Source organism: Macrobrachium nipponense, chromosome 11 (genome assembly GCF_015104395.2).
Source record: "Macrobrachium nipponense isolate FS-2020 chromosome 11, ASM1510439v2, whole genome shotgun sequence".
Classification (NCBI taxonomy): domain Eukaryota; kingdom Metazoa; phylum Arthropoda; class Malacostraca; order Decapoda; family Palaemonidae; genus Macrobrachium; species Macrobrachium nipponense.
In genome coordinates this window covers 9,742,328-9,769,888 of record NC_061087.1, presented here as the reverse complement: position 1 = coordinate 9,769,888, position 27,561 = coordinate 9,742,328, and the positions used below count along the sequence as shown (strand labels likewise).

General features: G+C 39.8%; 1 protein-coding gene across 1 annotated transcript in view; it reads left to right on the top strand.

The window, feature by feature from the left end:
* Nucleotides 1-27,561, top strand: part of LOC135220066 (BRCA1-associated RING domain protein 1-like) — a 41,112-nt gene that overhangs the window by 1,851 nt on the left and 11,700 nt on the right. The window contains 6 exon segments of the mRNA XM_064257419.1: nt 427-633; nt 2,838-3,264; nt 12,844-12,924; nt 13,293-13,376; nt 13,378-13,493; nt 20,690-20,893. Of these exon segments, the coding sequence (XP_064113489.1) occupies nt 427-633; nt 2,838-3,264; nt 12,844-12,924; nt 13,293-13,376; nt 13,378-13,493; nt 20,690-20,893 (1,119 nt within the window).

Here is a 27,561-nt window from a genome sequence, read left to right as displayed (position 1 = left end):
CGCTTGTTTAAATAAAGTTATTGAGTATTGACTCTTCATGTACTTCTTGTGGATTCATACAGGTTTTGTGCAACCTAGCCTAGGGTTAAATCACTCATTCCCCTCACACTGAGGAATACTTTTGCATAAAAGGCAATAGTAGGCATACCTAGTAAAATTACAAGTTACTTAAAACATTTGACAGAGTTCTAAGATAAGATATAGTGAGGAAATCCTATTGCAGTGTATGTTAATCTATGTGTAACTTTGGTGAAAGAATATGGTTATTGTTAGTGTAGTTTGATGCACTGTACTGTTTGTGAAAGTTCAATACTATGTACTGTATTATGTTAGAATATTTGTTTTAAAAGGGATTTGAAATGACATTAGTTATATGTATTTCATTACAGTATAAGTTTGGTTACAATTTTATCCTTCATTTTTCAGCAAGGAAATAGCTGAGGATGCAAAATGTCTTGGGCGCTGTGAACATTTTTTATGTGCCAAGTGTGTGGATACTATACAAAATGGGACTTGTCCAAAATGTAAAATTCCTGCTCCACCTTGTGAAATGCAACCAGATCGCATCATTTCTGAACTTGTTACATCAGTGAAAGATTTACGACACCTTCTTGATGGTGGGGAGATAATGAGGTTAGTTGATATTCTCTACTAATTTCTTCCCTTTTATTTCTTTATTCAAATAAAAGATTAAATTATAGAAAATATATATAAATAAAATTTTTTTAAATTTTTAAGCTTCATATCAGACTGAAAGGCTTTTAAGGGAAACATATTCAGTTTTTCTTCAATACTTTAATTAATAAAGGTTGTATGTTCCATTAGTATTATATTTTGGCTGTAAATTGTAAACATATGATTTATTAAAAATAAATACGAAGTTTTTCATGCAAGCTCATTACTGTACTGTACTTTTGATTAGATATTGTTTGTACAGGAATGTGAACATTCACCTTTTATGTAGGATTACAGCACAAGCTGGAATTGGTTATTGTACTATGTAAAAAGGTACTAGACTGTTGGTTTAAGGGGTTGAATCAGGGAATTTCTCTCACCTGGTGTTGCTAAGTAATTTTTCTTCAGCCATCATCTAGTGAAGAAGTCATGCTATATATGGTTGTTGGATGTTTTGTTTTTGTTTAGTTTTTCACTTTAATGACATGGAGAACGACAAGCACAAAGATGTTGTGAGAGACTAGAGCATTTGTGTGGGCATTTTACCTCCTCTTAATTATTGATCCGCTAAAATATTGTTCTTCTTGTAGGAGAGGTACAGTAGTAAGATGAGGGAGAGGGATAGGAATGTTTGCCAGCATCCTGGGTGGGTCGGTAGGGTTTTTAGGGGGATACTCCCTGGTGACTGAATGCTAAATCATTCTAGGCCTTTTCCTGCCCCGGCTATGCCTATCCCTTCACTTTCTGCACGTACTGCTTCCCCTCAGCCAGGAGAGGATTATGCATTGTAGGGAGGGAGTATATCATTTGTTCTCCTCTGATAATGAGTCAGGTATCTGAGCCAGTCCCTCCCCTAGCAGGATGCAGACCTATGTACCCTGCTTGCCACCAGTTAACCTGATAGTTCTGCTAATGTTTGTTGATAAAATACTTGTAGAAGATAGGACCCTCCAAATATACACTGCAAGGTTTATCAGGTAAACTAGTGCCCTTTTAATGTAACAGCCTACACTCTTATTATGGAAAATAAAAATACAAATGCAATGTAAATTACAAAATGTAAAAATGGAATAGTACTGCCTAACTACGCTGCTTATGAGCAAAACTATTTGAGGAAACAAAAAATTCAAATGAAATGCAGTGACAGTACTGAACTAGATTGATCAGTAACAAACAAAGAACAGAATAATTGAGGGAGGGAAAGGCAAAAACACTTGATTAATGTAAATTTGCACCTGTTAATGAAACAAAGCTTCTAGTTTACACAAAAGCTAAATTGGCTTTAAAGGCTAATTAAATGTAAGATACAGTGCATGTACTTAGGAACTTAACCAACAAAAAGATCCAAAATGCCTTATGCAAGGAAAATTATATAATAAAAAAGAAAGGTTTAGCAACTGAGGGAAAGTAACTTGAAGGGCAAATCACCAAGTTAAACTAGAAAAGCACTCAAGCCTAAAGAGTCTAATAGTTAAAGAAAAAATTGAATGTAATCTGACTAAAGGAAAAAGCACATGATTATTAATAAATAAATGTGAACTTACCTTACCAAGTTAGCTAACTTGAAAAGCTAACCAAGGGCAGACTGAGGATAACAAACTTACACCAAATTTACCAAAATTATGGAAAAAAATTGTAGTTGATACAAATTTAACACTAATTAAGTAATGTGCTGCTAAACTTTCAAATGAAAAGGCTCCCTATATATACAGCATTTATGAAGATATTCTTTACCAAACTGTCATTCACCAGATGTAAAAACCAAGAGTGGATAAGGATGGGAAAAAATATGAAAGGTTAATAAATGAAGGTCATTCTGGAACAAACCAAGACAAATTTCTATGTAGCAGTCATGGAACTACTGGAATTAGTTGTTAACAGTGTTGTATAAACAATAATTAGGGGAAGGAGTTGGGTCAGACTAATGTGTTCACCCACTTGTGTCCTATGCTACTGGTAGTCTGCCTTGTCTGTTGTTTTTCTATCTGGGACAGTTCATCCATGATTCCTTTTCAGGAAATGAAAATGGCCAATCAAAGTAATATTTTAGTGATGAACCAGCTTTTCAGATTCAGTATTTTATTTTAGAAATAGGTATTATGTGTAGAGCATTTCATGCAACTTATTAGATTATTTTTTTAAATTTTTCTTGTTTTTTTCAGAGTTGAGCAAGGAATTGAAGCTCCATTATTACCAATGTTACCATGCACACCTAAGAACCAAATATCCAAACCTCGTCCAAGCATAGTTACAAAAGCTAAAAAAAACCAGCTAGTCAGTAAAAGTATTGAAAAAGATGATAAAGCAACACTTACAAAGACAAGTACAGCAAAGTCTAAAAAAGATACAAATAACAGTAAAGTTAAACCAAAAACAAAGACACCTAGTAGAACTACAAAGGATAAAAGTTTAAATAAATCAACAGTACCCATTACTGCTACAAAGATTGATATGCAGGCAGTTACACCAGAAGGGAAGAAGTTTTTAAAAGTTACTAACTTGAGTGCCCTTGGCATGAGCCCAAGTGCTCCATCTATCAATAAGCGGAATTCTAAAGGAGAGACCATGCTTCATATTGCTTGTATTAAGGTAGGAACTTGGAATGCCTCTAAATTATTATGTATTTGCTTTCTGCCTATCAAGTTAAGACTTTACACATCCTTTATTATGCCTTCGTTGCTAAAATTCTCTTCTTCATTTATCTTTATAAAAGTAGATAAAATTCTGATTTGAGACATTGCGCATTGGAAGTCGCAGTAGAAGTGAGAGTCCTGATACTTGTTTTAATTGAATGGGGGCAGATTCATGGACTGAAAAAACTGCAATAATTAATATGCTGTAGCAACAGAAGTTAGGGTACTTCAATGAAATGAGACAATAAAATATGTGCAGTGCATCAACCATTATAGTACCGGCAACTTGTGATAGATCAGTCTTTCCTATTTATTTAATTTTTTTCATCAAAATTTTGAGTCAAAATTGGGGTGTGTCCAAGGTTGGAGAATCTTTGATGCTTGGCAATACAATACATTATTACCAAGCTTCAGTTACTGGACCAGCTATCACTGAAGGTATTCTATGTAAAAGATATCATGTTTGTATATCTCAGAAAAAACATACTTTATTGACTTTGAAATGGCATTGGTACATTTAGTGGCTGAGGATATCACCTTGGATTTACCGGGAGTTATCTCCTGTTTAGACAAAGGTACAATGGATGGCTCTTGGGAGCTGGTTCCCTTTGCAATGGGTATCTTAAAGAAAAGGGAACTGTGGTGTTCTTACACTACAAAGGGAGTGACCCATTCGCAAAAATCTGCCCTCCTCCTTTCCCTATTGGATTGACAGCACCTTGTCCTGCAAGTAACAGTGCTTCAGATTGCAACAGATCTTCAGAAAAATTCTACCCAGGATCTCCTTTCCCTGTCTGCAAGACAATAGCCTCCCCTTTCAAGGTAGAGGTAGGCAAAAAGGCTTTCCCAGATCTCGGGCAAACAATTTGCTTCATGAGCAATGAAGAAGTCATCTGCAAAGCCAGCCTTACGTAAATGAGAACCTCATTCTCCGTACTCTGATAGGAGCCAGGCTCCACTATTGGGGATGTTGGTCAGCAAAGGGGCCAGAATCCTGGATAGTAGAAGTACTGAGAGAGTGATATTCAATCCCATTCAAACAAAAGCCTCCTTTAACCAGCTTGCTTGTCATATTGATAGCCTACTCTGTAGGCTCAAAGAGGTTTTTAGCCCCCTCTGAAGAAGTATCATCCCTTCTTTGTAAAGAAGCCATAGAAATAGTCAATCACACCTGCTCTTTGGGGTACGACAATTGGCTGTTTGTAGTCCCCAAGGCCTCAGGAGGATGGAGGCTGGTTCTGGATGTAAGCACTCTGAATATGTACTTACAGAAAACCAAATTCAAAGTGGAAACAACCCAAACTGTCTTATCATCCATTCACCAGGGAGACTGGATGACTTCAACTTTTTTGCTAGATATGAATTTTTCATTATGGTAAAAAAGTAAACCCTATAAATCAGGAAAAAAAAATTTTTAAAAAAAAGACAAAACAAAAATTGGAAAAAAGGGCTTGATTTGATTGTTCTATAATGTCTTTCTGAGTTATATACCAAATTCCAATGTTATAGCTTTAAAACTAAGTGAGAAGATAGATTTTGAAGGTCAATAAGTATAGTTTTGAGATACGGGTGTTCAAAGTTTTCCTTCGTATTTTTATAAAGACAATGTTAATAAATAATGATTATTATGAATGTATATTTCTTTTTGTTCATGAAACTTACCTGTCAGATATATATATAGCTGTATTTTCTGAAGTCCGACAGAATTTAAAAAACTTCCGACACACGCAGTGGTCGGCCAGGTGGTTAGTACCCATTCCCGCCGCTGGGAGGCGGGTATCAGGAACCATTCCCATTTTCTATTCATAATTTTTCTGTCGCCGGTGCTGAAAACACCTGTTTTCAGTACCTCCGGCTTAGGATTTTGGAAACTTCATTGCCGCTAAGTATCCTAATTGTCTTTTAATTTATTTACTTGGATTTGTGGCTAGGCATACGCTATCTTAAATTGATTTGAATTTGATTCATTTTTGCATAAGATATCTGAATCTAGTTAGGCTAGTTTCAGAGGGTGTTGTCTGGAAAGATAGGGTGTGGCTACCGAAAGCTTCGGTAGATCCGCACTTGGTATGCACGAGGAGGTATGGGTCTTGCTTCTTTCTTGAGATTTGTCATGTAAGGAGTGTGAGACTTTGTCTAATTCCGTAAGGAAGACGTATGATTCGTATGTACGCAATTAATCAGTAAACGTGTCTAATTCCGTAAGGAAAAAAGTATGAATTCGTATGTACGCCAATTTATCAGTAAACAAAAGTCAGGTAGTGAACCTGCTAACCTTCCTGTAGACTTTATTTTGCCTAACCCTATAGTATGGCCTACGGGTTATGAATATGTCTGCGAGAGGTGATCGCTCTCCTTCATTGTTGTGAAGAGTGCTACTTCTGTTATTGTTACTCCTAACTCTGTAATGTTGTCTTCAGGCCCTAAAACAGTGTCTGTAGAGGTTATTGCCCTTTCTCTAATACTCTTTCGATTCGTAACTTAGAATCGAAAGTGCTTGCTTTAGAGAGCAATAGTGAAGTGGCTAAGTGCAGTGACAGTGCCCCTTGTGTAGTGGAGGGTGCGTCAGATCGGCCTTATTTCGCCTCTAGGCCGGGACCTCTGCTTGACTCCCAGGACCCGGGGAGAGAGCATGTCGAAAGCCGAAGGAGGGTTACGAGGAACCCCCACCGATCTGGCGTGCCTTCAGCAGTTTCTGATGAAAATCCCCAGACTGCCAAAGTGCGTGCACGCGCACGAATCCTGAAGGATTGCTTCTCGTCCTCCGAGGCGTCCTCCCCGCGCAAGGGTTGGAGCTCTCGGAAGGACTCGCGCCCTCAAAGAAGCTTTAGAGAAAAGGACGCTTCACGTCCTCTCTCTCGTCAGGAGGGAACGTCAGATCGGCCCCATAACGCCTCTAGGCCTGGACCTCTGTCGGACTCCCAGGACCAGGGGGGGAGGGCATGTCGGAAAGCCGAAGGAGGGTTACGGGGAACCCACATCTATCTGGCGTCCCTTCGGTAGGACCTGTTGACGCTTCCCAGGCTGCGGAAGATCGTGCACGTGCACGAATCTCGAAGGATTGCTTCTCGTCCTCCGAGGCGTCCTCCCCGTGCAGGGGTTGGAGCTCTCAGAAGGACTCGCGCCCTCTAAATAGAAGCTTTATAGAAGAAGACGCTTCACGTCCCCTCTCTCTCGTTATGCGTTTCAGTGAGAAGTAAGAAGGCGAATGTCGCCTGATCACGTGTACATCTTTCCACCGAGAAATATGAAATAGAAGGCAGTTTCTCTTGCTTGTTTTGACGCCTGTCAGGAGCGTGACGCTTTTCTGCACGCTTCTTTTGACGCTCGACTTGAACGGGACGCTCGGATGGACGCCAGGCGCGCGCGGGTGCATGCCAAGCGTCCTCGCCAGTGGACGCCGAGCGCACGCCAGGACGCCGAGCGTCCTCGCCTGTGGACGCCGAGCGCGCGCGCCAGTGCACGCTAGGTGTGTCTCCTGGCTGAACGTTTCTGTTGAACTCTTCAAGCTCTTGTTTAAGATTTGGGCCTCAAGAATGTGAAGTAAGCAGTGCTTCGGAGGAAGCTTAAAGTGAACAGACAATTTCGTCTTCGAAACCCAGCAAGACCTCGGGTTTCGTGAATTCAAGAGGTCTCTGTCAATATTATATTGCTTTTCGCAAAGGTGGATGGAGTTAAGGAAAGCTCAAGAGAAGAACTCGTTTTCTCTACCGCAGTCAAGACTTTGCGATAAGGCAGTTACGGGTTATGTAAAGGCTCGACGTCCTGCACGTCAGGACTCTCGGCAACGTTCAGTAGGATTCTTGCAAAGGCACTCATCAAAAGGACGCTCTTCAGGAAAGCGCAAGACAGGACTTCCTTTGCCATACTGCCAATAAATTTTAAGCTTTAGCAGGCATTAGTTGTGATACGGGAGAGGAAGCTGGTTGGAGAGTTTCTTCCTCTTCCTAGGATAATTTTGCAAGCTTTTTAGCCCATCTGAAAGGGTTTTTCAGATGATAGATTTTGTTAGTTTCTAGTCGGGACTACGCTGCCGAATTGAACATCGTCGTTCTACCTGCCGTAAGCCCAGTCTCTTAACAGGAATCGGAAAAATAAAATGCTCGACTTCCTGGATTACGTTTTGTCAATTCAGTGACTTCCCCCATTGACAATATACTATCGTTTTGTCAAGTAAGTGGGTATCCCCTCATTGACAAAATATCTCTTTGTCCCGTAAATGGGTTAATCCTCATTGACAAACATCTCATTAACTTGATATTGCGTAAGTGAATAAGCTCTTATTGACAAGATTCGGAAGAGCTCTCATTCGTCATTCGCAGACTCGTACAAGAAATAGACTTGTAGACTACGTCAATGAATGCTTATGTCCAATAACATAAGAAGCTTGAGCTGTCTGCTTCGATTCTCTAAGTTTTGTTCATGAAACTTGCCTGTCAGATATGTATGTAGCTGTATTTCCGAATTCAGCTATATATATGTCTGCCAGGTAAGTATGAACAAACTTTATTGTAATATAATATCATATTTTGCCTTGCGTTATTTTACTACTGGTTGGTTCAAGTCATATACGCTTGCTGTAGTTACCTCTTCGGATGGCAACCGAGAGGTCTATTGTCTATTATTTTAAGGACATTTAATCGTTACTCCCTGCAGCCTTCCAGGAGTTTCCGATTTATCTTTTACCGTTGTATGGTAGTGTTATGACGACACAAACGCATCTATATATTTAGTGTTTTCTGTTTCGCTTAAATTTACCAGCCTCGAGAGTCTCTGCTCAAAAATAATGGACCTATTTCTTCGTAGAATAGGGTAGCTGGCAACCCAGGCATAAAGTTAAGAGACGACGTTCGTAAGCTGCTGCCGTGACTGTCCTCCAGTCCAACTGAGCCAGTACCAGCTCATGCGCTGTCATGCACGGTAGGTTACGTCTCTCTCTCCTGCGGGATTGACTGAATAACCGTATCTCTGTGCTGGCAGTTACGTCTCTCCTGCGGGATTGACTGACTAACTGTATCTCTGCCCTACAATCACGGACTTTTGCCTAAGATTGAGGGGATTTCTTACATGAATGAATAAACATTTCATTCGTTTTGCCTTACTATGTTCAACAGAGATATCTCTTTCTCCTTTCGGTGCTCGTTACCGCACGGTATAGGACTACGAGTCTACCGCAACATTGCACTATTATATGCTCTCCTGCTTAGGTAAAGCGCAGCCTTATTAGGGAAGTAAACATACTGTGTGAGGGAATGGATGAGCTTGCTGGGGACCATTTCCTTCCTAAAGAAGTTTGTTTCTCTGAATAGACTGCAATTCTGACCTCTATTTGTTTTTCCTTCCGGGAAACTGAAATTTTATTCGAGATCTAGGAATGATTCTGAACATCTCTCAGTGCGTCAAGTATCACCTGAGGTAATAGAAAGAAGGTGCCGGACATCTGGAGAGGGTTTCAGATGTCCTGGATCATAATCTGAGAGAAGTGGAAGCAATTCGGTCGTCCCTCCAGTCCTCGAAACGAGTTTTTGGAACCAGTGGTCCATATCAACTCTGATCTTCCACAGCTCTCTCATATCTTAGGAAGTATCTTCTCTCGGTCCCTGTTCGGGTTTACGAGAAAGAGCCTATTATAACAACAGACGTAAAATGTAACGATCCTCTAGAGGTTCGTTACAGGATTGCAAAAGTCCGTACGAATCGTCTCGATCGACGGCAGCAACTACTGACTTCCGAGTGGATTCTTTCTTTAGAAGTACGTTAAGAGTTGTGGAGACTTTAGGGACGTCCTTTTATTCATCTCTATGCTATGTTGAGGACGAAGAGGCTTCTTCTTCTCTGCTCCCTTATTCTCGATCCAAGAGCGGTACCATTAAACGCCATCCTATGATATTAAACGGGGATGGATGTTTAGTCTTTTCCCCTTTTTCAAACGCTTAGGAATTGTAATAAGATGATTTATGACGTCACAGGGAGCGACAATGACGCTGATCGCCCCATGTTGGCCTTCAAGATCCTAGATTCACAGAGGTCACATCCTTCCTAGTTCACTTTCCAAGGACCTTTTCCGAGAGAGTCGGTCTACTCTAACACGAAAGGTACCTATAACCTCTCCGCTCTGAGTCTGACCACGTTCAGACTATCGAGATGTTGACAGCATAAGATTACCGTCTTACCTTTTCGTTTGAGGAATGGGATAAGCTGGCAGTCACAACTATTAAAGAATACGCAAATATGTTGTTGATGGCCTTTGGGCTCAGAGATTTGCGTCTGTCAAACAACAAAGCCCTTCACGATCTTTGAGTTCTGTGCAATCTCGAAACTCGCTCACCATCTACTTTTTGTCTCACCTGTTTTCTTGGAGTCAGACACTCGTGCGAGATCAGGCGACATATGGTAGCCCTGAGTTTCTTGTTGACGAAGTCGGTTGCGTTTATACACCCCCGATGATCGTTTTACATGAGACCAGGTTGGACTGTCAGGCATTCGTCCTTCGGGACTGAATCGCCTTTTTGCTCCTCGCTCCTTTCTCCTGGCACCAGAAGCTCGAGTCAGGAGTTGATTTGCTAACGACGTGGGGTTGCGTTGATACACCCCCCAAGGTTTGCTTAGCTTGAATCGCCCAGGCAGTCCAGACACTCATCCTTCAGCGAAGAATAGTGCCTTATGGTCTTCAGGGTACAGCCTTGCTGTCCTTGATTCGTCTGACTGGTCTACTGGTCGGTCACCTGACTTTAGTACAGACGGACTGACTGTGCATGTCCAGATCGAAGCTTTCTATATGGAACTTAGACGTAGTCTGAAGTTCTTGATGTCAAAGCTTTCGAACCTCTCCTTTTGGTTAACTTATTGCACGTGACCAAAAAGGTCTATTTTCTAACCACTCTAGATACGACAAAGAGGGTTAGTGAGGTTTTAAGCCATCGTCAGAAGTTTTGGCTTTAGGGAACACAATGCGGTGTGTTCGCTAAACCTTCCGTGGCCTAAGAATGGAAACCCGTCAAGTCCTTGGGCCAGGAGCTTGGAATCAAGGGATGGCAAAAGTTATTGGGCAAGAGCCAGAGAGAGTCCTGTGCCCTGTCGGGTCTCAAGTTTTAGCTACATAAAACTAAAGAAGTCGAAGTCCTTCGGACAATCTGCAGTGTTCCGAAAAAGACCAGACTTGCCCATATCAAAGAACACCCTGGCTTTAGTGTTGAGGAGTTCTTTCAAAAAGGCTCCTTCATTGTTTGCACAAAGATTTGATATATTTTGATGTGAATGCTCACGAGGTGAGGGCGCGGCCTTGGAAGCATTTCAACAGAGCATGGCACTCAGTAACATACTGAGTACCACATTTTAGCGAGAACTCTGTGTTCGCTTCACACTTTTTGCGGGATGTGAAGACGGCATATGAGATCTGCTGCTCCGCTAGGGCCATACGTGTCTGCAGACACAATCTTGGGGGCAAGAAGTACCATCATCCTATCCTGTAGAAAATGGTTAGGAAGAGCTCTTAATTTAGTTATTGAGTCGCCGCCAATGGCGACTTCTTAACTCCTAAGCCTTAGTTAAAACACCTTAACTTTGGCTAGGTTGGTCAGGTGGTGATATATATATATATTATATATTTATTTTACTTCTTAGCCCTCATGGTATGGTCAATATGGTCTAGTCACATTGTGGTCACGCCCCCGTTGACAGATCATCTGGAGTGCACCAGCTTTATAGGTCTCTACCTCGCTGGCAACTCTAGTAAAGCAGAAGCAGACTTGGGTGACAGTAATCACGAAGTCAGCTATGCTAACAGGTGGAACCAAGATGTAAATCATCTGCATGCATTTGTTTCCCAAAGTCCTTCTATTCTGTCCCTTCCCACCTCCAACGGTGGGATTCAGCTATATATATATCTGACAGGTAAGTTTCATGAACAAAATGATATTGTTATGATACAATAAAGTTTGTTCATGCTTACCTGGCAGATATATATAATCAAGTACCCACCCACCTCCCCTCAGGGGACAGTGGAAATAAGAATTATGAATAGAAAATGGGAATGGTTCCTGATACCCGCCTCCCAGCGGCGGGAATGGGTACTAACCACCTGGCCGACCACTGCATGTGTCGGAAGTTTTTTAAATTCTGTCGGACTTCAGAAAATACAGCTAATATATCTGCCAGGTAAGCATGAACAAACTTTATTGTATCATAACAATATCATTTTTGTGTATTAACAAACTAAAAGTATGTTATTTATCATAATTTGATCATAAATGATGACCCCTTTGCTCATATATCGTATCCTGGGGCACTGCGTCAGGCAAGACGGGGACTCCTTCCTACGCAACTCTCTCTCTCTCCTTCACTAACTCGGCTTATTACAGCGAATTTTCTTCTTCTGTATGTTAGCGAGATGTTTTCCTTGTATTTTCCTCTGTGGCATGATGAAATTCTTGCCAAAACAAAGATAAACAAACGTAAATGCAAGAGAATGTCAGAGGTGAAACTCGGTGTACTGTCTTTTTACAAAGATAGTCAATATACGTATATTGATCATGATGATTATGAATTTCATATTCCTTTTTGGGTATTAATAAACCAAAACTGTTATTTATCATAAATGAAGATCCCTTCACTCAAAGATTGTAGCCTAGGGCACAGTGTGACGTGTGCATCTGGCAAGACGGGTGCGTTACTTACTACGCAACCCTCCCTCTCTTCACTAACTATGCTAATATCGTGTATATTATGATATTCTGTAATCATCTTAGGGCGAATTTTCTTCGTCTGTATGTTAGTGAGATGTTTTGCCTGTCTTTTCCTCATCGGCATGATGAAATTCTTGCCGAAACAAAGATAAACATACGTAAAAGCAAGCGAATGTCAGAGGTGAAACTCAAACGTGTAGACTACTTGGGATTTGTGCTCGCACTGAATGGTGGTTGAACTTGGTAGCTGACTGACTTCCCTTCTGCAACTCATGGAATCTCTACAGATGCCATTGCTTATAATTTCTTTGACAATAATTATAAAAATTTACGATAACAGAAGAAATATTGCATTTTCTTGTATGGATCAATGTTTTTGGCTTATTGAGTTACATTTACTAATTACCCTGTAACTACGAAAATAAGAGGAATTTTGACAAAATATTTTATATATGTATTCTCAATTGCCAAATGAAGCTCCATGAATTTCATGACTGCATTTTTCCCCCTATACCCCCATATATAAGGGTTCCGGCCGGGCTCCTTAAAACAGCCTATTTTGTTAGTTAAAATTCAAGAAAACCCCACTAAAAATGTTTATACATTTTTTTTAATAGTTTTATTTAAAAAGAGCATTTTATGATGAAATAGATAAAAAAATGTAATTTGTGCATATTTCTCATAGAAAAATACTGCAAATAGGTGAATTTTCTGCGAATAATGAGAATACAGTATATATTTCAGAGAGAAATCCGCGAATATGTGATTCCGCAGATCTGGAGTCCATGAATACTGTATACTGTATGGTATATAAAACCTTATTTTATTATAAAAATATCATTTTTTTATAGGGAGATGCTGACAAAGTAAAAGCACTTTTAGAAGATGGAGCTAATCCCAATTCAAAAGACAATGCAGGATGGACTCCTTTGGTAAGTAATAATTAAGAAAACTATTTTTGCAATGAGAGCTGTGACTTAAAAAATATTTAATTCCAAGTCATGTTCACTAAGTGAATTTTCATTGCATTACCATATGTATAGTCTTCTCATGATTTGCAAACAAGACATAAGATTACACACAGTAATGAATGAAGAGACAATAGTAATCGGATGATACAAAGTCAAGTAAGAGTACCATGTATATTTGTAGGAAAAAATGTTAGATTGTTAAAGACAAAAGCAAGTTTTGTGGTTTGAACTAGTTTTATGAAAGTTTTTCATCACAACTTAAGATACTACTTTGGTGTGGCTATTGCTAACATACTTTGAAGCTATACATTCACAAATTAATTTTTCAGCATGAAGCATGTAGCCATGGGTTTCACAACATTGCTGAAATGCTTTTACAACATGGTGCCATTGTTGATGTACCTGGTGGGGGAAAGTGATGAAAATCCACTTCATGACGCTGTTACACAAGGTCATATAGAACTGATCAAACTCCTTAGGTCATGGGGAGCAAGTGATACAGCAAGAGATCGGCAAGGGCATACCCCTAGGTAAGTTGATACCAGTATGGTTTCTTTAAAACTTTTCATTTTATGAGCAGCAATTTTGTTTAGTCAGATTTGAATAAATATATCTTTCTCATTCATAATTTTACAACTGCAGGCCAAACTACATCATTTTATGAGGAGGGTCTTGGTATCCTTACAATGGTGCCGTAGGAATGACTAAAAGAATACTTTGGGAAGATGATTATGACAGTGTAATTCTTGACATCTTAGATATTTTATTTTCAGCAAAACTGTGTAAGTAATGGTAGAGTAAAAAATCTGTCAAACCTAGGATAGTAGTCTATTTATTCTGCTTCCAGTTCAGAAAGAAACTTTTATTTATAGGGATATGGTTATAATATTTGTTCCAGGAGTATAGGATATTGTATGCATAATTATATAACCAAAGAAACCCCTTCTGCAGCTGTTCAGTTTTGATCTCTGTAAATAAAAAATCAATTCTATTACCCTCTCGTCCTATACTTACTGCTCAACATGAATGAAATTAATATGGTGTGAGCCCCTCATGCGAATAGAAAGAAGTCTGTAGTAAAATGTGTTTTTTCTGCTAATAAGAGTAGTTTGGAGGTTACTTTTTTTTCCCATGGGAATACAAGCCATCATCTTTTATGCTGCAATCAATCATTGAAATTTGATAAAGAAATGGAAAATTATAAGGATGATGCACAGTCTTTCTAAACCATGTGATGGTTTAATGACAGTTTCCTTATCCCTATCATTTTCTTTTTCCTTTATCATTACCCATGACTTTATTTTCAAAACCATCTCTACTACTCTTCCTTCAGTGTCTGGCAAATCTGGAGATGTATTTATCCTTGCTGAGTGAGCTGGCTCCTCCTAGATAACCAGTTTAATTCTGCCAATAACTGTCTTTTTATTGGCTTACACTTTTCAGTAGTATGTATTGACTTTACATGTATAAATTATTCTTGCTAATGTTTTTGCAAATATTCTTAGTGTATATGCATGTTTTTATATATTATTGCTACTTTATGGTGATGTTGAACTTAATCCCGGTCCATAGAATCAGTCACAGAAATTTTGTATTTTATACAAGAATGAAAATGAGTTAGATGTTCATGCTGTCAATTATGATATCCACTTTTTCAAAATTGCTGATTCAGGGTTTAATAAGCACATTTTACTTTAGCCATTCTAAGGGCCAGTGGAATGGCTCTGTATATTAGAGAGGGCTTCTCTGCATCTCATAACCCAATGTATGATTAGATGTCATGAAACAAAGGTGGTTGAATTCTGTAGTAGACTTATAAATTTTTATTTTTATAATAAGTAACTTACCAAGTAATTACATAGCTGTAAGTTTCTAACACTATGGCAGCTAAAAATTTGAACAATTTTGGAAATATCCGTAGTGCTCTTTTGTTTTGGAAATAGGTAACTCTCCCTGCCCGCTTCCGGGGAAGAATAGGTACAATGTAGCTAAACAGATCAATTTGGTAGCTGAGCAGCTCTTGAAATTTTGTGGTCATCGGATAGTTGTGTTTTTTCACCGGTTGGGTAACTTATTCCATTACTTTGGTAGTGCTAGTTATATTAGCTTAGAATGACTTTATCAGTGATTTTGACTCCTTATTTTGACTTTTTATTTAATTATATGAGACTAGTTCATCTAGTGTTAGGTTTTGCAGCAAAGGCTTCAAAGCGAGACTGACTTCCGGCTAAATTTGACTCCCATACTGTGTGTGTGTGCAGAGGACAAGTTCATTCTTTAACTATGACTTATGATGAGTGTAAGAATTGGAATAAGGGGAAATGGCAGCTATTAGATTCTCAGGTCAGTTCACCGAGAATTGATAATATTGATAATGTTAATATTCCTGTATCTGTTATCCCTTTGACTGCTTTTTCTCCCATTAATCCTCCTCAGACTTTTCCCTCAACTCCAATTCCTGGCTCCTTTTCATCCGAACCCAGTGCCATTGGCAATCTCAAGGCTCGGGTATACCGCAAGCTTGGTCTATTAGTGTTGACAGTTGACTAAATTGGGACTTCAGTTAAAGTTCTGATGGACAAAATGAGCAGTTTTAGTGCAAATGCAATGGAGGAGGTGACTATTCATCCCACTGACACTCCTAGATCAAGGGCCCTGCTAAACTCCCTTGCCTTTTGGGGGAAGCAAACCGGTAGTCCAAGGGAGGTTGGTGGTGTTTGCCCACAGGTAGTTGCCCCCTCAAACGAGCCTGGTGAACACGTATCCCAGGACTCATTAGGCTGCCATTGGAAAGGTGCCCATATAGATGTTTGTGCTCTTTCCTCAAGTGACTCGGACACAGGTGTATATAGAGGACGGAGTGAATGTTTTTCTAATGTCTCGAGGCCTCTGAAAAGGCCTTCTACACCAGCCGATGATTCTCCCTTGTTTGGTTAACGTGCGAAAGAGCGAGAGTGCAGTCCTCTCCCCTCTTGTAGTTTTTGGGAGCCCCCTTATAAGGTATCAATTAGCTCTACTCCTAAGAAAGTGTCCAAGCACCTAGTAACCGAGTGCATAGTGTACATATGGTGAACGCCAAGTATATGATTATTGGCATCCGATGGCTGAACACCCAGTTTCTGAGCACCCAATATGTATATGGTTATGCAGCATCAGAGCACCCAGTGTCCAAGCGACAGGTGTATGAACATTTAATAGCTGAGCACCCAGTATCAGTGTGTCCAGTGCCCCACAGTGCATTATACAAGTGTCCAGCACCCGAGCTATGAATGCACAAAGCATCCAGGTTCTGAGCGCCCAATATCCAAGCGTCCAGCGCCTGATTGTACAGTATACAAGTGTCCAGTGCCTGAGCGTAAAGAGGTTGAGTGCCCAGTGGCCACATGCCACCCAGTGTATGATTATTGAGTTCCTTTTGAACATGGAACATGAGAGTTCAAGTAATATGCAAAATAGGACAGTGTTAGAATGACCGATTGCTAAGCTTCCAGTATCAGAGCGTTCAGTTCACCCTGAACGCATTTCAGTGGAAATGTATGAGCCCAGGTGTCCAGCTCCTGCTCACCTGGAATCAGTAGTGCCTCCTATATCTAGCCATGCTTCCACCCAGTTGGCTCCCAAAGATTTCCAGTTGCCTACTCAGGAACAACCTGACAGAGACTCACACATCAAGCAACAACTGGATAGTATTCTGAACCTACTTCAGAACCTCTCATCTACGACTCGGAATCCTCTTCAAGTTTTAGAAGATGTGTCTTCTGCTTCTTCGGAGGGAGATGATGCAGAGCAGGAGCAAATAACTTCTAATTTTTGGCTCTCCTGCAGTATCTCCTCGTATGCTACCCTTCTTTCTTTTACCCAGCAGTACCGTCTTTTCTAGGATTGGCATTTATGATGTGACAACCTTCAGGAACATCAGGGCTTCCCGAGATGGTACTTCTTGTAAGAAGGCTTTCACCAAGATTACCTCTTGGTTAGCTGAGAAGAGGGAGCTTGGTAAAGTGACTTTCTGTTCTCCTCCTTGTTTAGAGAAGCGAAGACAAGCGTCATATGCTACTGGAGATATTCCTTCCTGGGGAGTATCTGCCTCCTCTCAAGGGGATTTCTCCAGTCTTATTGATTCAGGTAGGAGGTCTGCTTATGCTTTAGCAAAAGTCTTCTTTATTACCTTAGAGGTAGACCACCTTATTAAATATGTTTTTAAGTTGTTAGAAGTCCTAAGCTTCGTAGATTGGACAGTAGGAACTCTTAACAAAGAAAACAGGACTCTCCTAACCTTCAAGAGAATTTTGCTATGGACTGGCTTGATGTACTTGGATGGGCAGGTAAAGCAGTAGAGACAGCGCACAAAAACTAGCTTTAGTTTTTACTACTGGAGTAATGAAAAAAAAGAGGGAAGTGTGGCGTTCATTTACTATGTAAGGGTAACTCCCTCTCAGGGATTGTCACTGCTTTTCGTTCCCCTAGACATTCAACATTGGAGCGAATCACTGAAGAATTGCAAAAGAAGTTGACGCAGGACCTCCTTGCACAACCTACTAAGCATCAGAGGAACGTAGTAATTGCACCTGCGGCTCCTGTCAATATGAGAGTGGTATCTCTGGCTCAAATGCCCTTTTGTGGTAACAGAGGATGTTTCCAATCACACCCTTACAAAATCTTAAGACAGGAAGGACCAGTAAGTAACCTGCAATTAGATTTGCCCCTAGAAAATGAAGAATCGATCCTCTGGCACCTGTAGGAGCGAGGTACTACAGTTTTGGGAGGAGTGGGAAGTCAGAGGTGTGGAACTGTGGGTACTAAAGGTCATCAAGGAGGGAGAAACCTCCCTTAACCGCCTCGCCCATCAACTTTAAAGCCTACTTAATAGGCTCAAAGAATTTTTCAGCCCTGTCTCAGGAAGTATCTGCTCTTATAGAGAAACAGGCTGTGGAATTGGTCAAAGACGTAACCGCCGAAGGTTTTTACAACTCTATTCATCCCCCCAGAGTAATCAGAGGGTTGGAGCCTGTCCTGGATCTCAGCACCCTGAATTTCTTTTGCAGAGATGACCATATTCTGTATGGAGACATACCAGTCAGTCCTTTCAGCCATTCAGCAAGAGGATTGGATGGTAACAATAGATGTGAAGGACGCATACTTCCTTGTACCAGTACATCTGGAGTTCAGGAAGTATCTCATGTTTGTAGTTCAGGGACAAGTCTTCCAATTTCAGGTAGTACTGTGTTTCAGCCTTTCCACAGCCCCCCCAAGTATTCATCAGAGTTCTTGCATCTTTCCAAGTGGCTACACCTCATGGGTATAGACAGTCGATACTTTATTTAGGGATGACGATAGATACTCTTTATTTTCAGGTTTCTCCCTGTGATCAGAGTTGCAGGAAGAAAGTTCGAAGCGTCTCTCTTGTCCTTCCTGTTTAGTCAACGAGCGGATGAGCCAATTGGAAGAGGAAGATAACCAAATTCATTAGTCGTCCCCATATCTTTTGAGATCAAAGAGGATCTTCAGTGGTGGCTAGAAGAATGCAGGTTTGCAGAAGGAAAGTCATTACACAAGTTGAACCCCAACCTAACATTTTATTCAAACATGTCGGATGTAGGTTGGAGAGCTCTGTTGGATGGCAAAGAAATTGTGGGGATGTGGTCTCCAACAGAGAAGAACCTGCACATCACGTGAAGGAGTTGAGAGCAATATGTCTAGCCACTTCAAGTATGCTCAACACTGACACACAACAAAATAATAACTGCTGACTCTGATAACGTGACAGCATTAGCATATATGAAGAACTAAGGAGGAACTCATTCCTTTTCTCTCTACCAAGAAACTAGAGAGCTACTGTTGTGGGCAGAGAGCATCCAGATGATGATACTAACTCAATTCATCCAAGGAAAATTAAATGTTCTAGTAGATGAACTGAGCTGCTGCAAGCAGGCACTACCAACAGAGTGGTCATAAATCTTCTTCTCCAAAAGTGGATGGGGCAAGTTACCTACATCCAAAATAAAAGAGTGCTATCATAATTTTCAATATTGTTCAAATTTTTATCTGCCGTAGTATTAGAAACTTATAGCTATGTAATTATGTACTTGGTAAGTATATACAAATATTTATTTTATTATAAAAATGTCATGTTTTTGCTAGTTATAGGAACCCAAATTTGGATAAATCCATTTGTAGCTCCCTGCATACAAAAATGGTAGCAGTTCAAGAAGCTGACTACAAGGCTAGTTTCATTTTCATTGGTGATTACAGTGCTCATCACATTGAATTGGAGAGCTCTGTTACTGCCACAGATAATCATTGTGTTGCTACTTTAGATTTTTCCACTATTTCTGGTTGGGAGCAGATAATAAATGAACCCTCACAAAAATCTGGCAACCGTTTTGGACCTTATATTCACAGTTGTTGCAGGGATTGTATCTTATGGAGTAGGTTTGCTTATGGCCTCACCTCATTATAGTTTGATGAAGGTTATTGTGGAGATGGACCAGGTTTTTCTTGATGTAAGCTTTCCAAGAAAGGTAGACGTGAAATCCCTGGCCCACTGGGATGATATTCACCATGATCTTATCAAGCTCAGTTGGAGTGATTTATGTATATGGAAGTCTGAATATTATTGGGTGTATAAATGGACATCTTAGCACTTATTGAGAGGAGAATTCCTTGTAGAATCCTCAAGTTTTGTCCTGAAAATAAGCCATGATTTTATGCTGCATCTTTTAGCCGGTACCAAATCTACAACACCATTTTGTCAACAGGTTTTGTTTAAACCATAGAGGTCACAGAACACCCTTTAATCCAAAGTCTGTGGGAATTCCAGTGTTAAGTTCCTTGCTCACTCTGAAGGCTACTTCAGTGAGGTATTGATCAGTAGTCATTAGTTCCACTGCAGACACTCTGTACAACCATTCTTTTGATGAGGATAATCATCTCTTGATAACAGTGAGTTCATGAAAAAATTCTGTGGCTGACAACAAGTCTTCCAGAAAAAGAAGTGGAAGTCAGTAATCTAAAGGCATCGCAACACCTAAGATGATCTTATATGGCAAATATAGGCATGAAAACATAAAAATGAATTATGTAATCTTAATCAAGAAACAGTATAGCCTTATAGTGTATCTGCATTGTCAAATTTGTCAGTAATGTTAGCAAGGGTTGCGATGGCAAGTCCTGAACCTAGGGAATTTACATACTCCCTTGAAGCTCAGACCAGAATACCTTCACTCTGCATCCAGCACTTGTATAGCAATGAGAGAGGTTGACGCTGGGCTGGATAATGATAAGCCTAAATTTAGAGTTTATTATCAACGCTCTATCATTGTTAGACAGAAAGATATTTGTAAACACATTGCATATTGTTACATAATAAATTTTACAACTAGAATCAGGCAAACTTGTAGGAAACATGGATAACTCCTGGTGTTATCATAAATCTTTCAGAGTTACAGGTGGTTTGAGGACAAGGGAGTCTTATTTAAACAGAAACCGAATCATGTTAGTATTCGTTAATTATGGTGTGATAAATTTTTATAGAAGTGAAATAAAAGTTATACGTTTTACTATTTTTGCATGGTATATAAATGTTATTGTAATTTGTCTTGCAATAGACAAATAAATTTTTTAAATTTATCAACAAGAAGCATAGGAATTGTTTGCTACAGTTACTGTATTTTAGCTTTTATTTTCCTCATGATTTTAATATGCCATTTTTAATTGTCAATATTAGGTCACTAGCATCGTTATGCATGGGAAGTGAAGAAATAATTGCTGCTCTAGATACTCCCATGAACAGTATGATTAAAAAACCACCTGTGATGCCCCCTTTCTTGGAGAAGATGGTTCTCTTAGGTTCTGGATTAAGTACATCCCAGTCCAAGAATTTAGAGCAGTTTTCCAGGATGCTGAAGGCCCGCTTAGTTTCAGAGTTCAGGTAACATATGCATACTGTTAAGGTCTTAACTGTAGAAATGCAGAATTTTTGATTTTGTGATACCTTTTTGTGTAACTAGTATATCTCATATTATTGTGATATTTTATTTCAGATGAATGCATTAGTTTTGTTAGAATTAGCACAACTTACATGTACTACTACTATTTGGACTAGTGTGCTGTTAACTAAGAATGAAATAATCTGTTTAAGGAAGTGTGATTATTCTTCTTGGATGAGTATCACTCACAATATGGTACCCTCTATGCACAATGTTCCTGAAGGGGGTTAGAACCCTTATTGCACCTTACGTGGTCCACTGTAGGCATTACTTAAGCGTCTTTGCAGCATCCCTTTGGCCCCTAGCTGCAACCTCTGTCATTCCTTATGCTGTACCTCCATTCATATATTTCTAACATCTTAACATTCCACCTCCTAGCAATTGCTTCTTAGTACAACTGGAAGGTTTTCCTCATGGTAAACCTTTCAAACTTTGTTGCCAATGTGCCTTTCAGTGCTGAATGACTTCATAGGTCCCAGCTCTTGGCCTTTGGCCTAAATTCTATATTCTATCTATTCATAATGTTACAGTCGTCATTAGCTGTCCTGATTATCCAAGTTGCAGATCTGTAGATTTCAGATGTGGTAGGTAATGCCTAGTATCTCTTCATGCATTGTTTGTTCCTTTGAAATTACAACCCATCACCTTTTCAGTATGAGTTTACATATATGAAAATATATCAATTCCGAGGTACAGTAGACCCTTGACTCACGAACACAATCCGTTCCTAGACCTTGGTCGTGTTCCAAATTGTTCGTGACTCGGAGCTAATTTCCCCATAAGGTTTAATGGGAATAATATTAATTGGTTCTCGACCCCTACGAACCAATATATATTATGTATATTTTGCCTTATTTTTACACAGATAATGTAAAAGTCAGTGTAAAAAACCTTAATATCTAATAATATAATTTAAAAATGGTAAACTAACACTATAAAAACGTTTGTAAAGTGAACACTTACTATGACTGGCGAGACTTCTGGCTTGACGGACAAGAGAAGAGGAGGGTGGTGGGTGGGGAGGAGGTTATTGTGCGGAAGGAGACCCTCCCCCATCCAGGTCGGGGAGATCTCGTTCCGGAGATTCAACTCTTCTAGGTTTTTTTGGTGAACGTTTAATCACAAAACTTATCCAATGTCTGTTGCCTTTTCCTTCCTTGCATAACTTTTCTGAAATGGCTCATTAAATTTTCATTGAGCATATTCACGATCCTGTTCGTAACAATTTTGTCCGGATGATACAATTCAAGGAAGCACTGGACATCATTCCACTTTTCCAATGCGGCTTTTATCACATCACTGCTGACATCTGTAACTTCCTCCCCAGCCTCCTCTTCGTCAGTTGATTGCTCCCGAGCAAGTTGCTCCTGCTGCTTTAATGGCATCCTTGTTTTTCAAAATTGTCGAAATTGTCGACTTGGCCATCTTGTACTCACTTGCGATATCGGTCACGCGAACACCACGTTCAAACTTTTCTATAATTTCTTTCTTTATTTCAATGGTTATCTTCCTCTGCACCCTCTTCTCACCATCACTCTTCACTTTCTTACTTTCACCACCACTCTTCACTTTCTTAGGGCCCATTATGAAGAAAATCACAAGTTTTAGCGCAAAAATGCTAAGCGAATTGACGAACGTCTTGTACACAATGAGATGAGACAAAGAGCGATGCGTGGGTGACGCCGTGCGTGGGCGGCTGGAGGATGGCTGTTCCCATGGCAACTCAAACGCTCTCACGTGTGCTGGGCGATTTCGCGCATTTTTCAAATGTTTGTGTCTAAAAATTAGTTTGTGAAACAAAGTGAATTGTTATTTTCCAGAAATTTCCAGCATTTTTCAAATGTTCATGTCTCAAAATTAGTTCATGACCCAAACAGAATTTTTATTTTCCGCATTTTTTTTTGTTCGTATCTCAAAGTTAGTTCGTAGGTCAAGGGTGAAATTTTACCTATAATTTTGGTCGGGGATCGAGTTGTACGTGGGTCAATGCGTTCGTGAGTCAAGGGTCTACTGTAGAGCGAATTAGATATTAAAGGACATTTGTAGCTCAAATGATTTATATGAATCATGGTGATGTGATAATTATTCATAACATGGCTACGTTCGTCAAACATTCAAATTGGCTAACATGGTAGAGAGGGGGTTGCATATCGATTCTAATTACGAAAAAACCGAGTTCGACGGTGATTTGTAAGGTCAGAAGTGGTATAAACTTACTAGCCTCGCTGTTAACTGAATCGGTAACGTCAATGTCGTCCTGATTTTGTGCCTGTCCGCTGGACGGTGGTTCGATCCCATGAGGGGACGAAATTATTATCAACTAAAAATTCCCCTTCGGTTTACATATATGTAAATATAGCAATTCCGAGGTAGAGCGAATTAGATATTAAAGGACATTTGTAGCTCAAATGATTTATATTAATCACGGTGATGTGATAATTATATATATATGATTAACTTGATCACGAAGTATATAAAACGTGATGCTACGTATAAATAAAGGTTTTGCCACGGAGGAAAATGAAACGTGAGAAAACCAAGAACTTTCGGTCTAACTGATCATACAGATCAAAAACATAGTAAAAGTAGGCTTAATATCCAAACTGACATTAGTACAAGATTAGCATAAGGTCCATGTCACTTTACAGAAATGAGAAAACGCTTGAGGGCAAGATTAGCGAATTTTAGGCAGCCACACCTTGGAGGGGCACACACGTGGTCAACAGATGATTCATCCAGAAAACAATACAGATTGAAAAACAAGGAGGCATATACGACTGAAGTTTACAAAAATATTCCAAAAAATGAGTGAAAAGACAAAAATAGGATATAAATAGAGAGAGAGAGAGATAATAACTAGTATATACATGTGGGACTAATTAATTAGTAGTAGTTCATTTATTTTAAGGTCCTTCATAAACATTTTACAAATATATGGATCCAAATGGTACAATCCCAGACTAAGATTTAGGTTGTTTTTATTAGTGATTTGTATAATTGCTGATTCCAGTAAATTTCAGAGGTATCGCCCCAATTTATACAATGGGATTTTTCGATCAGATGGATAAACAGTGCATTTGAAGTCTGGGCTGTTCCAACTGAATACATATGCTGCTTAATACGTACACATAAATTTTTACTTGACTGACTTACTTAAAAAGATGGGCAATCCTTACAAGGAATTTTGTAAATGATGTTATTTGTTACGGGACTATTCTTAATTAGCATATCTTTAATGGTATTGTTATAAGAGAACACTACATTAACATTAAACGATTTAAATATTGATTTTATGGTTTCAAATCCACGAAAGTAAGGAAAGCTAAGTACATTTTTAGGGGTTTCTTTTTCATTACTAGCAACACTATAAAACTTTTTGTGAACTTTTTGATAACATAAATCAGTTGTATGAGGTGGGTAGCAGAGATCATTTCCTATCTTTTTTATGTATTCTATTTCTTGGTCGAGATATTGTGGACTTGTGATACGCAAAGCGCGTAAGAACATTAAAGAAAAATTTGAAATTTTAATATTAAGATGGTGGCCAGAATAAAAATGTACACATGTTAAATTATTTGTGGGTTTTCTATAAATACTGAATTTACATAGGAAAGGTTCTCTATGTATTAATACATCTAGGAAAGGGATAACTGCTATTTTCAATTTCAACTGTGAATTTTATGGATGGCACTAAATTATTCAATTTAGACATTAAATCATTTACGTTGATACCAACAGGTAAGATTACTAAGATGTCATCTAGTACATATCTGTGCCATTTTAAGGGGACAAGTGTGATATTCGGGAGGTGTTGTCTTTCAAAAAATTCCATTTGACGACTATCATAATCCACCCTTTGCCAAGCAACCCATCATATTGACGGCATACTCTCTTGGCTCAGAGAAGTATTCCACTGGCCGACAAGGTGTCTGCTTTTCTAAAAGAAGCGATCAAGAGTGGAGGACCCACAGACCAAGGGTTTTTACAATTGACTTTTTGTGATACCGAAGTTTTCTGGTGGCTGGATGCCAATGCTAGATGTGAGTGCGTTGAATGTCTTTGTCTTGAAGACAAAGTTCAAAATGGAGACAAATCGCTCGATTCTTGCTTTCATCCACAGAGGGAACTGGAGGGTCTCCATAGACATGCAAGATGCGTACTTACATGTCCCTATTCATCCAGACTCGAGGAAATACTTGAAATTTGTCTTCAAAGACGAAATTTTTCATTTTCGGGCCCTATGCTTCAATCTAACTACGGCACCACAAGTGTTCAGTCGCGTTCTGACTCCTCTGGTGGGTTGGCTACATCTGATAGGGGTCAACATTGCCCTTTATCTGGATGATTGGCTTTGCTCTCCGACGGAACTAAGCTGCATGGGAGATCTACAAAAGACTGAAGTTAGCTGAAGAACTTGGTCATCTAATCAAACTTCAAAATCCCAACGAGTCCTGACTCAATGGGTAGTGTATTTGGGAATGACTCTGGACTCTCCTCTTTTTCCGGCTTTTCCCTCCCCGAAGAGAGTAGTCATATCTTCACTCAATAGACAAGTTCCTATCTTTCTCAAAGTGCTCTGCCAGAGGCTGGATGAGCCTTCTCGGAACTATCCTTCACTGAACAGTTCGTTTTGCTGGGCCAGCTATATGAGGACCCTTCAGTTTTACCTTCGCTCCCAGTGGAACAAAAAAGTTCTCAGACGACTTTGTGTTTCCGATTTCGCTAGCAGTCAAACAGCATCTGCTTTGGTGGAGATCAGAAAAAAGATTACTGGAAGGAAAGTCCTTTCCCCTCTGAACCCAGAGCTCAATTTGTTTGCAGATGCATCTGACATAGGTTGGGGATGCTTCTGGGCAACAGGGAAGTCTCAGGGATGTGGAACTTGGCACATCAACCTGAAAGAGCTGACAGCAATCAGTCTGGGGTTACAAGCTTTTGCTCCAGAAGTCTGAGGTCGGATAGCAGCAGTAAACTCAGATAACACAACAGCCCCCTCGTTCATTGCCAAGCAAGGAGGGACCCACTCTTTCCCTCTCTGCAAAGCAGTGAGAGACCTTCTCCTTTGGGTCCACTCAAATCACACAAAGCTAGTTACAAGGTTCATGCAGGACAAGATGAATGTTTTAGCAGACCAACTCAGTCACTACAACCAGGTCATTCCCACGGAATGAACTCTGGATCCAGCAATCTGCCTAGATCCTTGGAGATTGTAGGGAAAACCGATGATTGACTTGTTTGCAACCGCCAAAAATTATCAACTTCCACTTTATTGCTCTCCAGTGCTGGACCCAACGGCATGGGCAGTGGATGCCATGCTTCTGGGCTGGTCAGACAAAGAACTTATGCCGTTCCACCCCTAGGAATAATCGGGGAGGTGTTACAAAAGTTCCAGTCACACAAGAATGTGTCAATGACCAATGTCAATGTGTCATAGCCCCTTTCTGACCTCTCAGGGAATAGTTTCCAGACCTGATAAGTCTATTAGCAGATTTTCCCGTTACTTCCCCCAAGGATTATCTACTCTGGCTCAGGCTCAGACAGGATTTAAACTGTTGTCTTACTCTTCAGAGCAAAGGGTTTTTTGAGAGCGGCTGCAGAGGCGATCTTGAAATGTAGAAGAAAGTCATTCTCCATCGTCTACCTGAACAAGTGGAACATTTTCTGTGCTTGGTGCTGAAGAAATCAAGTCTATTCTTCTCAAACATCTGTGACAAGAGATTGCTGATTTTCTTCTGTACCTAAGGATGTCTAGAGGATTGTCTTCTTCTACATTCAGAGGATATAGGGCAATGCTAAGCTCTTTATTTAGGCATAGAGGAATAGATTTGACTTTGAATCAAGACTTAGCGGACTTAGGTCTTTTGATACTTACAAACAAGGACACTCAGCAGGTATCATGGAATTTAGTCCTGAAATGGCTGTCTGGTCCTCTTTTTGAACCTCTAGCTTCTGCCTCAATTTGGAATTTGACCAGAAAGACACTTTTCCTCACCCTCGGCCAGAAGAGTGAGCGAAATTCAAGCCTTAGGTAAGAGAATTGGTTTCTCTAATGGAGATGCTTACGTCTCATTTACTTTAGGTTTCCTCACTAAGAACAAGAATCCTATGAAATCTTGGCCTCGTTCTTTTACTATTAAGAATTTGTCTAGCAAAGTAGGAGTGGAAGATGAAGAAAGGACTCTTTGTCCAGTGAGAGCTCTGAAGTTTTACATTTACAGGACTGAAAACATTAGGGGACCTTCCAATAGCTTGTGGTGCTCTGTTAAGGACTCCTCATGTCCTCTCTCTAAGAATTCCCTTTCATTCTTTCTTAGAGACCTCATTCAGGATGCCCATTCCCAGATAGCAGTGGAGGCTCTACCTGTATTGAAGGTAAGGCTCATGAGTTTAGAGCAATGGCTACATCTCTGGCCTTCAGATATAATCTCTCGTTGGCTTCCATTCTCCAGTCCACACACAACTGGAAATGTATGTTAGTCGTTGCAAATCATTATCTTAAAGAAGTAGAAACGATTTTTAATTATTGCAGTACTTTGAGTCTGTTCACAGTGGCTGGCATGGTAATGGGAGAAGAAGCATAGTAAGTATTCCATCCTACCTTACTCTTCAC